This window comes from Durio zibethinus, chromosome 8 (genome assembly GCF_047325235.1).
Source record: "Durio zibethinus cultivar Kanyao isolate XHJ-2024 chromosome 8, ASM4732523v1, whole genome shotgun sequence".
Taxonomy (NCBI): Eukaryota; Viridiplantae; Streptophyta; class Magnoliopsida; order Malvales; family Malvaceae; genus Durio; species Durio zibethinus.
In genome coordinates, this window is record NC_143169.1 from 26,564,027 (window position 1) to 26,581,007 (window position 16,981).

Below are 16,981 nucleotides of genomic sequence, written 5' to 3' on the forward strand. Positions count from 1 at the left end.
CTCTTCTCCCTCTCTCTCTCTTCTTCCTTTTTCTCTCCCTTCTCTCTAGAAACTGAAGAACACCGGTGCCGGATTCTGGAAATTTTCGCCGGAATCTGGAAATTTCGCCGGAAGTTGGCCGAAAGATCGTCGGTTTCTGGGATTCCTCGCCGGAAACTGGGTAGTTCGCCGGAAACTTCAATGTTCGTCGGAATTTCACCGAAAAATTCAAATTTCGCCGAAATTTTCGCCGGATTCTGGAAATTTCCCAGAAATTTCCAGAAAAATTTTTCGCCAAAAATTTCTAAAAATTTTTTCTCACTCCCAGACCATTCCTAAACTTTTCCTAGCTTCCTATACGCCTCCTTTTCTCTCAAATCAGTAGCTTTGCTTACTGTTTTCTGTGTTTTTCTCTGTTCTAGGGGGATCCCTTTTATAGGGGTTGATCAGGAGTTCCTGATCAATCCCAATTCCTCTTTGGACGGGAATTCAGTCTTTGAATCCAACTGGACTCTTCTGATTGAATTCCCCTCCAGAGTGGGATTCTTCAACTTTGAATCTTAGCCATCCAGAATTAAAATCAAAATAAATAAAAAAAATACTAGATAATCAAAAGATATGATAGTATAAAAATAAAAAAATAATATCAGATAATTCAAAAAAAAAAATCAAATAAAATTAACAGATAATAAAAAAAACATAAGATAAACCCAAAAATATATTACAAAAAAAAAAAAAAAGATAATAATAATAATAAATATATAACTATATACATACAATACATATAAATCTAATCTAAATAAAAATAAATACACAAAGATATACATAATAATAATAATAATAATAATAAAATACATAAAATACAAAAGAAGAAAAAGAAAAGAAAAAAAAAATACAAGATTGAAATGGGCCTTACCCATTTGGGCCAGGCCCAATTGATCTGGGCCCGGACCCAATTGGGTGTCTACAATACTGTCACTCATAACATACTTTACAGAAGGTGGTTTTCAACTTTGAGAATTGCATAACAGAAAGACACCAATTATCACAGAGATGGTGAGAAAGTTGGAACCAGCAAGCAACTAAAAACATCAACTAAAATATTTTCAAATTAATCTAACTTGTTAAGGAAAACCCAGCGATGAAAACTCCAAAGGTTTTATTATTCTGCAGACAGAATATCAGTTTGCAGTGATCAATTGCATCCGAATGATGCATGCAGTCGTAATAAGCAGAAGTTCACTCCACCAAATTCAATTCAGAAAAACAATACCAAATTTTTTTTTAAAAGAAAAAAGGTTGGTGCCTTGTAACATTCATTCAATGACATGAAAAAGGGGTAAAACTCCATTTCATTGAGATCTTAGACCCATAAATTATTTTTTAAAGCCTCTAAGAATACAGCAGCAAGACAAAGGCCCTGAATTGATCAGCACGAAATCAGCACAAGCAAACTGATTGTTGACAATCATTTATCATCCAAATGTCCTTGACATAAACATTTATAACAAAAAAGGGAATAAAGGAGAAAGAAAGAAGGCTAGTTGTTGAAACCAAGTTTCTGGCAACGAGCGACCTCACCCTCATTAGGGAAAAATCCCATGAGTCGACCCGCTGAGTTCTGGTAAGCGTACATAAACCCTCCCATTAGCCATATCAGCCCTCCTATCACCATTGATGGCCCTTTTAATCCTGGCTTTATCCTGCACCAAGCAAAGACCAAAAGACCAGAAAAGGTTTTAAACTTTAAAAACCAAAACCTATCTCCATTTCAGTCAACTTCAGAATTATATACATATATTCTGCGCAGAGAAAAAGAAAAGACCCAATTACATTTCTATGTTAGAAATCACATAATTATTGTTATGTGGATAAAGGTAGGGTTACCGGAGAGGTAGCCAACGCTGACAGAAACGCCACTGAGAGTAACGAAACGGAGGTAATCGAGGGTGTTGAAATTGCCAACTACTTTGGTGAAAGGAGGATTTCGGTCTACAACTGGATACTCTGGTTTCGCCTAAGCAGTTATGTCAGTGTTCATCTTTGATCTAATCGTCCCGTCTCTCTTGCAGGCGCTGTCTCCCTGACGACTCGCTTTCATTTACTTGACTCACTAGATGGAGAAACAGAACAGAAGGTCCGAATGTCCGAATGATCTGATTTGGGATGTGTTATTGGGCCTCCAGGTTTGGGCCTCTTAGAACCATGTTTTGAATTAGAGCCTAAACAATGCTACCCATCAAATGGGTTGTTGTTGTTTCACTTTGGAAGAGAGATAAAAGAGTGCAGAAATAAAAAGATGGGAGAAGGGCAGGCTAGTCACTGGTGGTTCCCGTTAAAAGACTGAGATATGAACGGAAATTAAAGTACAAAGTTGCTTGTCTATGAAATGTAGTTGTCGGTTCTTGGAAGTGAATTTTCTTTAAAGTTAATTCTATAGCTAGCACCAATAAGTAATTGGTTTGATTAAGGTAATTTATTTTTATAAAAAGATTTTGGGTTTGAATTTTATAGTGATCATTTGTTTGGATCATCTCGAATATAATATTAATAATTATTTATTTTAAATTATCAAGTAAAATGTCGAAATTTATTCAAATAGAACATCAACATCTAAAATAATGATTACTCAAATAATTTTAATCTCAAACTTAGGATCATCTTTCAAAAATACATTCCATTAATATCTTTAATCTTTGACTTAATCATCATCTTTTTTTCGGAGACTTTCACATAAAGTTATTATTTTTTTATAAGTTTTCATCTTCACTTAAATAGCCTTTTTAGGTTTTTAGTCTAAGTCTACCTTTTTTCTTTTTTTTTTGGTTTTTTATTTTTATTTTTTAGTTTTTTTTTTGTAATTTTTTTGTTTGCTTTTTCCCTCTTCTTCTTTTTTTTTTTGCTCACCTTTTTTTCATTATTTCATTTCTCTTTACTCTTTTATTCATCAATGATACTTTGATCAAAGCTTCACACAATCCAATGACAAACATGTTTCAATTCAATTCATGATTCTCCGAATTAAGAATTCATATTTGATCAAAATAAACTTTTAAGAGACGTAACGTAGGTTAAGGTAAAGGGTGCCAAAGAAAGAAATAAAATAGGCCTAAATTATATTTGAAGCGTAATCAAATCAAGAATCATTTCTTCATGTGAAACACTTTGACATTTTACCCTCTCAATTTTTCTTTTTCTTGTTTTTTTTTTTTTTTGGTGGAACACATTGGTATTTTGCCTTATCAAAAATTCTTTTTTGTGTTGGCATTTTATCGCCATTAATTTCTCTTTCGTTTTTCATTTTTTCATTTGTCAAAAAACTTGAGTGCAAAAGGGCTTTGCTCCTAAGAATGAATAAATCTATAAAACTTTACCCCCCAATGTGGGGTGATCATTGATTAGGGTTTCAAAAAAAATTTTTAATAAACTTAAATAGGATAGCAAGGGATAATTATTTTTTTAAAGGATAGAATAAATATGATCATTTTTCATTTTGAACATGAATACTATCAATGGATAATCTTTATTGACTAAAAGCAAATTTGTGAATGAGCAAAAATTATATGTTGCATCATTTTTTAGATTCTTTTTCAAACTTGTCCTTTTATTCAGTAGTCCCTATGGATCAACAAATTTCATCTATCATCGAATGAAGTTTTCAAAAACCAATCCTAAGTTATCGTTATAACTGTCTGAATATTCATTATTTGTAATAGAAAAATGGATATAAAAAAAAAAGGTATGATGAGGTAAAAATTAATAATGGTGATTCACATAAAAGAGAAAATATTATGAAAATGTATCAAATCTGTCACTTTTATTAAAATGATAAAAAATAAAATGAAATCCAAACACATAAAAAAAAACTTATATTCTCAAAAAATCCTAAGATGATAATCAGTTTCAATCAACCTTCCTAAAATCATACCTTTAGTGATTAGACAAAAAGTCTCTGTAAGTATTCAGCTTTTTTAATTCATTGAAGCTTATCGAGCCTGCTTGAATCAAACTTTGCACTTTATGCTTGAAAGTAGGACAGATTTTATAAAGTGACCCATATTCCCATTATGGTAATCACATATGGCATTAATATTATATCATTTGAGATAAAATGGCTTTAATGGCTCTAGAAAGACTAAAGATAATACGTTATTCTTGATCAATTTTGAAAATAGTTCAGTATAGGTTATAAAAATAGGATCAATAAAGCTCTTTTTTGATTGCTCATGGATCTTTTTAAATTACTCGCTTGATTGTTAGACCTTGAAACTGGTGTAACAATAGGATGGGGCCCATATGCAGGTGCTTAAAAAGTTTATTGAAAAGGACTTACAACAATATTGTTCATGGTTGAGAGATAAGGCTGGTAAAAAACTTGCACAACATTATTGGCTGTTGGATAGTAAGCAAGATGAACATATAAATGGATATAAAGCATAATTTCTGGATTGTTGCTCTTTCAAACTCACCACTTGAGCTTCATCCTTTTTCTCTTAGGCATTTCACCTTCTTTGGTACTGTTGATTTTTTCTTCCTTAAGCTTGTCACTCTTGATAGTATTTTCAATAATCTCTCATGAGATCATTATATCAGTAAAGTTTTTTATTGCATTTTCTATCATCTTTTCATAATAAGGTGACTTTAAAGTATTTACAAACAAAATTATCATTTTTTTTTCAGTTAAGGGTGGCTGAACTTAAGCAACTATATCTCATTATCTTTGGGCATATTCCTTGAAAGATTCACATATTTTTTCTTTAAACCTTATAACGAAATGGGATCAGAGGTCATATCTATGATGTGATGGTATTGGTTAATGAATGACCAAGTCAAATCTTTTCATGATTTAATGCGAGTTTTATCCAACTGAACATATCACCCTGCAGTAGACCCAGTTAAGCTATCCTAAAACACATGCATTAACAGTTTTTTATTGTTAGCATGTACCATTATCTTACGACAATACATTGTGATATAAGTAATAAGGCACTTGGTACTATCATACTTATCAAATTTTGGTACTTAAATTTTGAAAGAATCACAACATCTGAAACCAAACAAAAGTTGGCAGCATCCATGGATCCATATAAATCAATGCCTTCTATAGCCCATAATCTTTCTTTGAGCCTGTTCATTGCTTGATCAATTTTATAATTTTTCAAGAGCACAGTAATTTGTAGTTTTTTTCTCATTTTTAGTCTTATCCATTTTGAGAATTTGGATTGGCTCATCTACCATTTCAATGAAGACAAGATTGGTATAGCTTTGAACATTCATTTTATTGAAATTTGAGAATGTGGTCTGTTGTTGATAAAAGCTTAGAGTGGTCTAAGTCTAATGTGGCCCAAACCTGAAGGATATAGTGGCTCAGTATCTTCATGTGAGATGCATTCTTCTGTTACCTTTTTTCAATTTTTCTTTTTTAGAGCTTTTAGGATTTTGTTCAATTTTTCTTTAAGTATCTCCTGAGCTTTTTCTATTCTTTCAAGCCATTCTACATTGTTTTACTCCATTTTTTTGGCTTTAGCCCGAGTGTATTATTGGTGTTGAACTATCATTAAACCTTGATTTCCTACAATTATGGTGTAAATTTGGAATGATATTTATGGATCTATCAGATTATGCATGAGAATTAATACAATGATGCATGAATGCATGTATACATAATAAAAAAAGGTTAGTAAGCATAACATGTAATTTGCATGTATGTTTATGAATATGCATAAAAAGAAAAGAAATAAAAAAAGATTAAAAAAATAGTTAGTCACCTCAAAATAAAGAATAAACACTATAAAGTAAGTAAAATAACAACATAACCATAGATTTGGGTTAACTATAAACGGTGAAAGGACATGGCTCTATCAATGGTTAGGCTCTTAAAGTTAACTATATATGGTTTGGATAGCCTTTAAAAGATTCTCAAGTTATTTTTTACATCATATTTCATCACAGACTAGTAAGGTGAGTACAAGCAAAAAAGGTCTAATCTGAGTGAGAGTGTTTTGTAGGCCCACGCGAAGACATAAAATCTTACGATAGTATAAGTACTTCACTCCCTCCTAAAGGTAGAGCCTGGTAGAGGGCTTATGTAAATGAATGACAAGTATATATGCAATAAATAAGTAATTAAACAAATATAAGCAATGAATAAAAAGAAAGACAAATGAATAGTTAAGCAAGTATATACAATGAGAGGGAAAATAATAAAGCCAATATAAACAATGGAATGGAATAAAATAATTTCAAATTTATTAAGGAAGGCTTTGAATAATAAGAAATTATTTACTGGTCTGACTCTCGTGATCCTCATCGAAGTTGCCAAATTATCATAACATATAAATCCGTAGATCTACTACTAGACACGGATTAGAGGAGTTGCCACAAATTTTTTTTTGTTTATGTGTAATTGACCACCTAATATAGATTATGATCTACAAAAACAGATGCTAGGTTCAAGAGTCAATTACACATGAAAAATGTTATAACACCCTCACAACACCCATCCAACAGATGGTATTAGTGTGATTTCAAGTTATCCAAACTTTAATAATATTTGTAATTGCCGAATTAATTTTTTCACCTTAAAAGTATTCATAAAGACTAGTGTCATATTATGAAGAGGCTTCATCGTTGGATTTATTAAAATATCTTTATTTAGAAAAATTAGTAAAGTCTTCTATTAGTTTGATACTTACTTTAAAATAGATTTTCATATAGTTTGGTAAGATTTTATTGTAAAAAGATTTATAAAAATTTATTCTTTTTGAGAAAATTCATTAAGTCTCCCAATAATTTGGTAAGATTTAATTTGAATTAATCATTCAATAGTTTAGAAGAAAAAATTATTTTTTATTTTTTTCCATTTTTTTATTTTTTGAAAATTGATTTATGAAAATTTTCAATAGTTTGGTGGATTTCATAAATCTATTTGAAAAAAAAAATTTATAAATAAGTACAAAGAAAAAAATCATAATAATAAGTAAGATATTTTTTTTCAATTTAAAATAAGAAATAATAAGAGTAAATAAAAACAAACAAAATAAAACAAATAAAAAAAAAAGTTAAAACAGAAAATGGAATGGAAAAGGGAAAGAAAATACATGTGATCGGGTAGGATTGTGCATAGTAAAACACGTAGATTTAAATGTCTCAAATTTTAGGCTTTTATTTAAAAGTGTTTGAATATGACTCTCTTTCTAAAATGACAATTCTTCTGTATTCTCTTTAACTAATTTTTAGAAATTGACGAATAAATCTCAAAAGTTGATAGAGAATTTTCAGAAACTCAATAAATTGTCTAGAAATCTAAATCTAAGAATCCCTAGAATGCAAAACCTTACAGAAATTTAAACCCAAAATCACAAATCCCAATTATAGAAAATTTAAACAAACCAAACCTAGAACTTAAAACTTCTTGGTTGCTAAATAAATTTCTTTTTTTTTTTTTCTCTCAAAAGTTTCTACATAATCTTTTTTTCTCTCTATTCCCAATTGCTTTGATCATAGATTTATATAAGAATTTATGCTCAGTCAATTCTCTTTAAATTTATTATTTCATTTGATTTTCGTTTTAATAAAAATTGATTATGAAATCAAATCTCAAAATCCCTCCCTATCAATTTAATGTGAATTGATTATAAAATTAAATTTTAATAATTTTTAATATTAATTGATTTTAAAATTAAATCTCAAAAATCTCTTAATTACAATTAAAATTTAATTTTAAAAAAATATTTTCGAACAAAATGCTACACGTTTATAAACACAGCTCATAATCAAAGCTAGTGCTAGACTGCGAAGTCCATTGGAATAATTTGCTGTACTCTAAATGTACAAGACATATATATATATATATATATATGTTTTAGGCAGAAGTGAGCATCTAAATCATGTTTTTTTGCAGGCCATGGCGTACTTGAATGCGGCTGCTGTGGGAGCTGCGGCACAGTCAGCAGAGTTTGCTAAGTTGGGGCAAACAGAGCTTGAGTTGATGAAGATAAGCAGCATGCATGGAAAGTTTTGTAACCGAATTGGGGAAGGAATAGCAATCGCAGTACTAGTTAGCCTTAGCATGGTGGTCCTATCTTGTATCACTGCTTTCAGTCTCTTCCGCTTATACGGAGGAGGCAACAAATTAGCGAAGAACAACTTGGGGTGGTAGAATTTGGGTTAAGCCTAAACTACCTTGTTTCACTTTCACAGGCTTATTCCTAAGGGTTGTATGATTTTATCTTTTGTCATGAAAGAAAAGTGGGCTTATGAATTATGACAATACAAATGAAGAGGGCGGGGGGGTCTGGATTCAGTAGTGATTGATAGTTTGATAGTTATTAGAGTGCAAGAGACAAATTGATCAATGAGTTATTAAGGATATATATATATATATATATATGTATATGTAATCTCAAGAACAACAGGACTGAGCAGACTGAAATTTAAGAAAAACATGATAAACCGAGAGAAATTGTGCTGGTGCCTATGTGGAGCGTGGTCGACACATGCCATCTAAGGCTTATGATATCATAACATACAAGCAGATTTATGGATAAAAAGAAAAACTATAATCGGATTGGGCCATCCAACCATATCAATAGTTTGACTTTGTTTTTCCACAAAAATCCTAATTCTTATTGGCTACTGATTGGCAAACGTTTTCTCGTGATTCAAAAAAAAAAAAAATTGCCAAATACACACGCTTTTGCTGGCCTCCATCCGGTTAAAGTTACCTCTTTTAATCTACCAAACGATTCCAAACTCCTTCAAGCTCCAAAAAATGCCTAAACTTTTTCTTTTTTTTTCTAAAAATTGATTTTCGAATCAACTCGCAGCTTTAGTTATCGACTTTGAAATTTAATTTAGGCGTTGTACATAGGTGCTGATAAATTAAGCAATGTCGGAGAAGTTCTCGCCGACTCTCAGAATTGGAGATCTCACCGATTTCATAGCTCCGTCTCAAGCCTTCGTAGTTTCTCTAAAGGACTGAAAGCAACCCCTATCAAACATGAACCTCCGGTACTTATACGTTTACTTCATTTCCATCCTCTATTATCAATCTTTTTATTTTTCTTAAATTTGATTCGGAATTGGATGCACATGCAAGATTTAATTTTGAGTTTGTAATTTGGTATTTTAATTTTAGTTTTAGCTGCTTGTTTTTTGTGATGTTTTATATAAGTCCAGTAATTATCAAATTATTTAGTGATAGAAGAGAATCATTATTCGTTTCTTTAGGTTACGTTTTTCGTTTTTGAAATACTTTGCTGAAGGTGAGAGTGAAGGTGAAGGTTTCAGCTGGTAAGAGTAAGCAATCTGAACCAGTAAAAATTTCACTCAAGGACTGCTTGGCATGCAGGTAATGTCTTCCTCTGTATTCAACTCGTGGCTTTAGGGTTTAAAATTGCTTATGTTGTTCATTTTTTAATATCAAGGGTATATTTTAACGCTAATTCTAAAAATTTGTGCCAATTACAATTAGAAATGAAACATGAATAGAAGCTAGTGAAATGGAATAAAACAAGAACCGAATGTTGAGTTCCTAATTTATGATCGCCAATTGTTTTCTTGATAAGTGCTTTAAACTTTTTTCACTTGTTATTTACATCGAAGGCATGTTTGTAATTTCTTTGCGATGTTGCAGTGGGTGCATAACCTCAGCAGAGACTGTGATGCTTGAGAAGCAAAGCTTAGATGAATTCCTTTCCTATGTTAATAAAGGGCTGGCTGTAATTTTATCACTTTCTCCACAGTCAAGGGCCTCCCTTGCAGCTCACTTTGGCATCCCTCCACTACAGGTATGAGAGAAAATCAGAAACGGCATCCCCCCTTACCCCCTTACCCTTCTTTCTTGATTTGTGAGAATAAAATACCCCTATTAATTTTTCTGCTGATAGGTGATTAACAAATCACTGAAGTGCACTAAGGGGTTGCCAACCCACTTTCAACTCTAATTTTTGTAGAGCACGAGATTAATAAAAATCTAAAGCATCTTCTGCTTTCATGCGCTGCTACCTGTAAACCAAAAAAGAATAGCATAGCTTGACCCCTGACATACTCTTCTGTTACATTCCCATTATAAGAAACAAAAACCCAGGGAGGGTTAAATCAATCAATTTTCTCTTGGCACATAAGTACATACGTTGCACACCTACCAAACCTGTAATTCCTTTTGATTAAATCTGCTACAAACCCAGAAGATTCCCAACATCTAAGTTATTTATAGTTTTGTTTTCATTACTATTGAAATAAAAGAAAGGTTCCCAAAATGATATTTGAGTTATTGGTGCATGCTTCTAATTATGGAAGTTCTTTATTCTCATATTCAGGTTTTCAAGAAACTCACTACTTTTTTAAAGTCCTTGGGAGTAAAGTTTGTATTTGATACTAGTTGTAGTAGAGACTTAATGCTAATTGAAACTTGTTTTGAGTTCATTACTCGATATAAACAAAGCCAAGCAACTGATGTCAAGAAAAATACATCCACATTCCCAATGTTCTCCTCATCATGTCCAGGTATACATCTGCCTGTAAAATCTTAGCATTCATTTAATAGCATTATTCTCTCCCTAAAACTCTAAAATGATAATGTACATGATGACACGGACATGTGTATTATATGTGTAGAAGAAGACAATGGCCGGGCTGTCATAATAATATCTAGGATTCTTGTGACCAGAAGTGTTTTTTCTGTGCATCTTTCTCTAATTGCAGGTTGGATATGCTATGCTGAAAAACAACTTGGGTCCTATATTTGCCTTACTTATCCTCAGTAAAGAGTCCCCAGCAATCAATGGGAGCTGCTATTAGGCATCACATATGTCAAACAATGGGTTTCAGGTAGTCTTGCTTGTCCGACATTTTACAAATCTTACTTAAGCCTTTTTTTATCATGATTGTGCCATGAATAACATTTCTGCTGGCAGAGTCAACCTAACACTTGTAATGTATTCTGGTAATGATATTTGGCTTTTAAATTTCAGATGACTTGCATGAGTAGAAATTCTCTTATAGTTTTATTTAGAAAACTTATATCTTCTTAAATTCAGTGGCTACCTCTGGATTATAACATACTGTTTAACACTACTAAGTCTCCCATCCATCTAATGCCAGAAGGGAAACTAGAAAGGGAACTGAAGATTGAAGGTCATAATAATAATAATAAAAAAAAATTTGTTTGACATAGTAACAAAGGAAAAGGAAAATGGAATAATATGTAGTGTATGTTTGTTTTTACGTGTATGAAGTTATTTTCATAGGCTTTATTGTGCCTCCAAAATAATGAGTAAAGCAAAGGATTGGTAGAATTGCCTTTTTTTTTCAATGTTGGTCTTTAGAGCCTCTCTCCACCCCCATTTCTTTTTTTTTTTACTGCTATTTAAGTGTGATAAAATGTTTACTTTTAATCTGTGGACTGACATATAAAGAGGGCCAATCTTCAGTTGGTATCTTAATTTCTAGTTTTGTATCTTTAAACTATCCGAATATTAAAGGACATGGAGCATGTCAAAACTCTATATTATCCTTAATGCTTGAATGACTAGATTATTTATTTTATTGATAGGCTGGAGGAGATTTACCATGTAACGGTGATGCCATGTTATGATAAGAAGCTTGAGGCTGCCAGGGAGGACTTTGTTTGTCAAGTGGAATCTAATGATGGGAGCCATGCAAATGAAGGCATTTGTATCACAGAGGTTGACTCAGTCTTGAAATCTGGAAAAGTTTTAGATTTGATAAAGGTGAAGTCAGGGTTTCACTTTATATTAATTTCCTTGTGCATTCTAATGTAGCAATTCTATATTGTTTATTTGATGCTTTATTTAATTATTCTTTTTAATTTAGTTGTTTATTTTTTGCAGGTGAAAGAAGTTGATTTTAAAGCCTTGGAAGAGTCACCTCTAGATAGAATGCAAGCATCACAATTATCCTTCTTAAAGTGACCTTCTATTGTCTGCTTATTGCTACTTACAATTAAAAAGTATTGTTATCATTCTGCAGTTTGACAAATGTTGATGAACAAGGACACCTTTATGGTATCTATGGAGGCTCCGGAGGTTATGCTGAAACTGTTTTCCGGTATGCTGCAAAAATTCTCTTTGGAAGAGAAATTGCTGGCCCGCTGGACTTCAGAATTATAAGAAATTCTGATTTCTGAGAATTGAATCTAGAAGTAAGTTGTGCTTTTAATTTGATAGTATTTTGGAATCACTAAAGAAGTTCAAGCATAAATAAAACATGTACTTGAGCTGAGGAACGCCCTTTCTATGTTCTCAGTTTATGAGAAAACTCAAGGCAGCAACTTCAACCCTACATGTTATTCTTTTAGTTTAATATCCTCATTATCCACAATGTAGGTGGAGGGGAGAACTGTGCTGAAATTTGCCCAATGTTATGGCTTTCAGAACCTGCAAAACATTGTCAGGAAAGTTAAAACACGGAAATGTGATTATCAATATGTGGAGGTCATGGCTTGTCCTTCAGGTTTTTGTTTCCTTGTGTCCTTCTATTTTTGTAGATTGAATTGGGTTTGATACGTTCACTTGTAACTTATTATAAGAAACTGGAAATACAGGTTAGGCATAACAGTTAGACATTGCTAATATATGCAGGTTGCTTGAATGGTGGAGGTCAAATCAAGCCAAAGCCAGGACAACCTCCAAAGGAGTTAATCAAATCATTAGAATCTATTTACATGGAAAATGTGTGTTTCTGTCAATGGTTATGAATTTATTCTCAACTTTGGAAAACTGAAGATAATTCATCAAGCTAAATATGTCCTTGCATCAACAATTAAAGCATTAACTATGCTTGCAATGCTTTACTGCTAAAAGTGAACTAATTTCAAATGCTACATGAAGCTTAATGTTTTCATGCATATACACGCACGCTCTCTCTTGAAATATATATTTGAATTCCCTAAGAGTTCTCTGTAGGGATAAGCTATCCATTTATTCTTTTTTTTTTTTTTTTTGCCTTAATTGATTCTTCTTTATGCCTTGTAGGTTTTGGAAGCTGATACTTTTAAGAACCTATGGTGAAATGCTTGTATGATGAGTGGCTTGAGCACCTTGGTTCAGAAAAAGCTAGAAGGTTGTTACACACGGGATACCACCCTGTTGTAAAAAGTATCACTGTGCAGTTGCACAATTGGTAAATACTTTCTAACATCTTGGTCCTGTTCAACATGGGAACTTCCCTTTGTTGACTCTTCTTGAGTGCATGTTCTCAGCCGTGGAACATAGCTGCTGGTCTTTCTTCCTCTCATAATTGCATTTTCAAGGAGACCAATTTTGATAGAGTAAAGAGAGAGTTTGTTTTAAGAAAATTGTTTATGACCATATCTTTCTCTTATGCGAATATGCTTAGTTTTAGACATTAGATTTGGTTGGACAAAAAGAAAGAATTGATTTGTGCTCTTACTTTTCCTTTCTCCCCACTTGATAGTAGACATAGTTTATTCTTTTTGGTCCAAATAAAGCCCCCTGTGGTATTGTACATGGGTTTATTAAAGCATGTTATTCATGTTCTTTGTATGATCAAACAGGCTTGAAGGGGGTGCCCCGTTCCCTGCTCTTAAAATCAAAGTCATATGTATGGATTCTTACTTAATGAAGTGACATAATTGTACGTGTCTGGTTTAATTCGGGTGATATTGATATATGAATCTAATTATTTATGAACATCATTGAACTGTGGATCAGTAAAACTCCTTGAGCAAGTGATACATCAATGATCGGCAGCTTTGGCAGGTAATGAAGGTTGAGCAGGACGAGCTGCGGCCTTAAATTGCATTTGCCTTTTCATTTACCCTTTGTTTTTTTGGTTTTTGGAATTAAATACTCTTACGTGAGGATTTATTTATTCAGGCAGATGCTTGTCAAAATAAAGCCAGGGAAAAAAAATCAAATTTCTAATTTACCCTTTAAACCCCAATCCCTCTATTTAGGTCCAAATTTTCAAGAAATTTTGCGACTGTAAAGAATCTGTCCCGTAACTAATGTTCAATTGGCAATTTTTGTCTCTAGTAAAGTGTAAAGAAATGGGAATGGGATCGGACAAGAGCATGCTCGAGGAAAGGAAGGTTTCAGAAGAACATAACAAAGAGGAGATCCGTTGGAAAGCTCAACAAAGAAATGACTACTACATTTCATTGACTATTTAGCCCCACCAACAAGGCCACAACCTTACCAGTATCCTCAGCAACGATTTAACTTAATAAAATTCTTCCCTTATTGATGCGCTTAACAAGTTTCACTCAAACCAAAACTACGATCCATAATCTGCAGGAAGGAGGTGCAATGGAGAAAAAGCAGAAGGTGAAAAATATTCAAAAACAAATAAAAGAGATGCTCAACTGACTGCTACTAAGCAATTTTTAAGGTTTATGATGCATTTGCTTTCGATATGAGCCTGTGCTTTCGTCTGATCTGCGACTGGTCAGGGCCATCGAGCTTCCTCTATTGGAATCCTGGTAACAGTCTGAACTTTTCGACAACTTGTTACGAGAACAGAATCCAACCTCATAATTGATCGTTTGTTTATTGTTCTCACATAATTTTTTATTATGTGGAGAGTTATAGCCAATCTCATCAAATTCCTGCAAGATGTTCAATGTAGCTACGATTACTGGAGGGAAGAACTACCTGCTAAAGGAGATGAACATCATTAAAAGTATTAAGATTGTCATCTACCTTGGATTTTGTCTTGGCATAATAGGGTGTTAAACAGGGATTTAAATCTTCGAGAAATAAGTCATCCGGACTACAAGGAGAAATTGGATCGCCAGAACTGAATTCCTGAAATTTTGTTCATTACATTATTACTAGTAGAAGCACTGAAGTCAAGAGTAATAACCTCCTTGGGTCATGCTTTCCGATTTTCCAAGAGATTAAAGTGTGAAAGAAAATACTCGAAGTTTAATAATATTTCTGTTGAGAAGGAAAACAGTCCCTGCACTAGTGCAGGACAGGTACTAATAAAATCAGTGACTACACTTAATCAGTAATAGTATTACTTACTGGTATAGTATCTAAATTCTTACCAAAGAATCAGAAGGCTCATCTCGATGATATCTGGGTGTCCTGGGAGAGCTGCAATGCTGCTGGTGACATGCCCTGGCAGAATACTTATCTGCCTTCACCTGTTCAAGCATATGTTAACAACAGGAATACTTGTAATGGTTTTTAATTATTTGAAATGATATTCTTTCTTTGTTTATGATAGATATTGCCCGGAAAATTTCCATACCATACATCAAACAAATTAAGCTAGCTGATAATACCAAATTCATTGCATTCTCTTGCAAAGAGGGTTAAGACTTTTATTACGAGGAAAGTAGCAGAAATCCATCCTTAATTTGATATCAAGAATATGCTATGAGAATGCATCATTCCCTATTGAAGCTAAGATATAAATAGCCACAGTTATATACTATCTTTTAACAACTCTTGGTCAGAATAGAACCTTTGAACATAATATCCAGAACAAAATTCCATTATAGTATCATTAATTAGTCTATAATTTGATATTGAATATTTTGGAAGAATTGAACCTGAGCAAGATCCTGAGCAAGGCATTGGAGTTGTCCTGTGAGAGAAGTAATCTGTCTTTGGAGAGTCGGGATTAGTTGTTTGGCTTGCGTCAGCTCCGAACCTTGCTTTTCTACAAGTTCTTGAAGCTGAGAATTCATGACATCCGGAAACAGTATTGCACTCTTCAATGATTTTATTTCTTCTCTCTGTTTCAAGCACAAATCTTTCAGCTTCTCAACCTGCAAATATATATCATCGATATTAACATCTCAGCGCGGGCATAAAAAAAAAAAAAAAAAAACAATGGTTCATTGCCTACAATTTAATCTGATATATTTTTGCATTTCTTAATGGTAATTAAGTTAAGACAAAGTCCTAAATATTAATAACGCAATGATCATATGGTCAGGGGGCGGAGGGGGTTGCTCAATGCTTACCTCTATGTTCTTATCTTGAAGCAGAAGGTTGAGCTCAGCAATCTCCATCTCCTGCTCTTTATTGGTACTCAAGAGCTCCCTCTCACTTCTCAAAACCATGGCCAAAGTCCTAGTATTCCCATTAACCTCCGTCAAGGCTTTCACCTCCTTTTTATCCCCGTCCTTGCCGGCAGACCCTTTCCCGAACAGCTTCCTCTGCAACGCCGTGAAAGCAGCAGCCTTCCTTGCGGTCTTCTTGAGATCCTCAGCTAGGACATCGGATGGAATAACCAGCTGCGCCATTGTGTTGTTTGTGGATTTCTTGTCCATAAATCTCTTCACCATGTTGGTGAAGTTGCGGTCAGAGTCCTTGGTCTTGATGCGGCTGGCTTGACCTACATCCAACGGCTTTGATTTCACAAGAGCTCGAGAAGAAGAAGAGGATTTTGGCCTCAGAGAAGAGGAATTGGAAAGCTCTATAGATGAGGAGGGATCAGAGAAATGAGAGGAGGTGGAGGAGCGTGAATCGAACGACTTGTAGCGCGTTGCCATTTACACGAACAAAAGCAGTTGAAAATTATGTCGTTTTAAGGTTTAATAAGTGGCTATGCTCGGTTGAGGTTGCGAAAGTGAAACTGGTTTTTTTCTTTTGTTTTGTTTCGTATCAGTTGAAAGGTGAGACCTGTGAGGAAGAAGAAGTGAAGTGAAGAAGATTTTTGTGAATGGAATTTGAATTTTGATTCAAGGCAGGCGCTGACGTAGTGTACGTGGCGCTGTCTGAATTCAAAAATGGTATTTGGCGTGGAATGGGCGGGGTTGTTACTTTTAATTGAACTTGTTGCCTTTAAAACAAAAACAAAATCCCATAGACGTAGGAATTGATGATAAAATAAGTCAAATTTGTCAATGTGTAAATCAAAGCTTATGAATGAGTAATACAAGAACCGGCACAGGCAGAGGTTATAGAATATGAAACCAGTGACAAACCAACCAAACATTTTACTTCTTTCCAACAATTTTAGGCCCTTCTTCTCTAATATTGCCCAAAACTTTAGCTCC

At 33.4% G+C, this 16,981-nt stretch overlaps 1 protein-coding gene, 1 long non-coding RNA gene and 1 pseudogene across 3 annotated transcripts; 1 reads left to right on the forward strand and 2 right to left on the reverse strand.

The window, feature by feature from the left end:
* Positions 1 to 1,303: 1,303 nt before the first annotated feature.
* On the reverse strand, positions 1,304 to 2,064 carry LOC149517714 (uncharacterized). The gene is made up of 2 exons (XR_016344199.1): positions 1,867 to 2,064; positions 1,304 to 1,682 (listed from the first exon to the last, which is right to left on the reverse strand). It is a non-coding gene; the product is annotated as an uncharacterized LOC149517714 (long non-coding RNA).
* Positions 2,065 to 8,580: 6,516 nt separating this feature from the next.
* On the forward strand, positions 8,581 to 13,655 carry LOC111278324 (protein NAR1-like; annotated as a pseudogene). Its single transcript, XR_016344200.1, has 11 exons — positions 8,581 to 8,991; positions 9,251 to 9,331; positions 9,617 to 9,770; positions 10,302 to 10,488; positions 10,687 to 10,812; positions 11,537 to 11,714; positions 11,835 to 11,884; positions 11,974 to 12,145; positions 12,330 to 12,456; positions 12,585 to 12,676; positions 12,978 to 13,655. The product of XR_016344200.1 is annotated as a protein NAR1-like (transcript).
* A 386-nt stretch (positions 13,656 to 14,041) lies between these two features.
* On the reverse strand, positions 14,042 to 16,656 carry LOC111278323 (uncharacterized). The gene is made up of 5 exons (XM_022864985.2): positions 15,944 to 16,656; positions 15,527 to 15,745; positions 15,017 to 15,115; positions 14,667 to 14,771; positions 14,042 to 14,572 (listed from the first exon to the last, which is right to left on the reverse strand). Exons 1-5 carry the CDS (start codon positions 16,472 to 16,474, stop codon positions 14,351 to 14,353), a joined length of 1,176 nt encoding a protein of 391 aa, XP_022720720.2. The 5' UTR covers positions 16,475 to 16,656; the 3' UTR covers positions 14,042 to 14,350.
* Between the last annotated feature and the right edge of the window lie 325 nt (positions 16,657 to 16,981).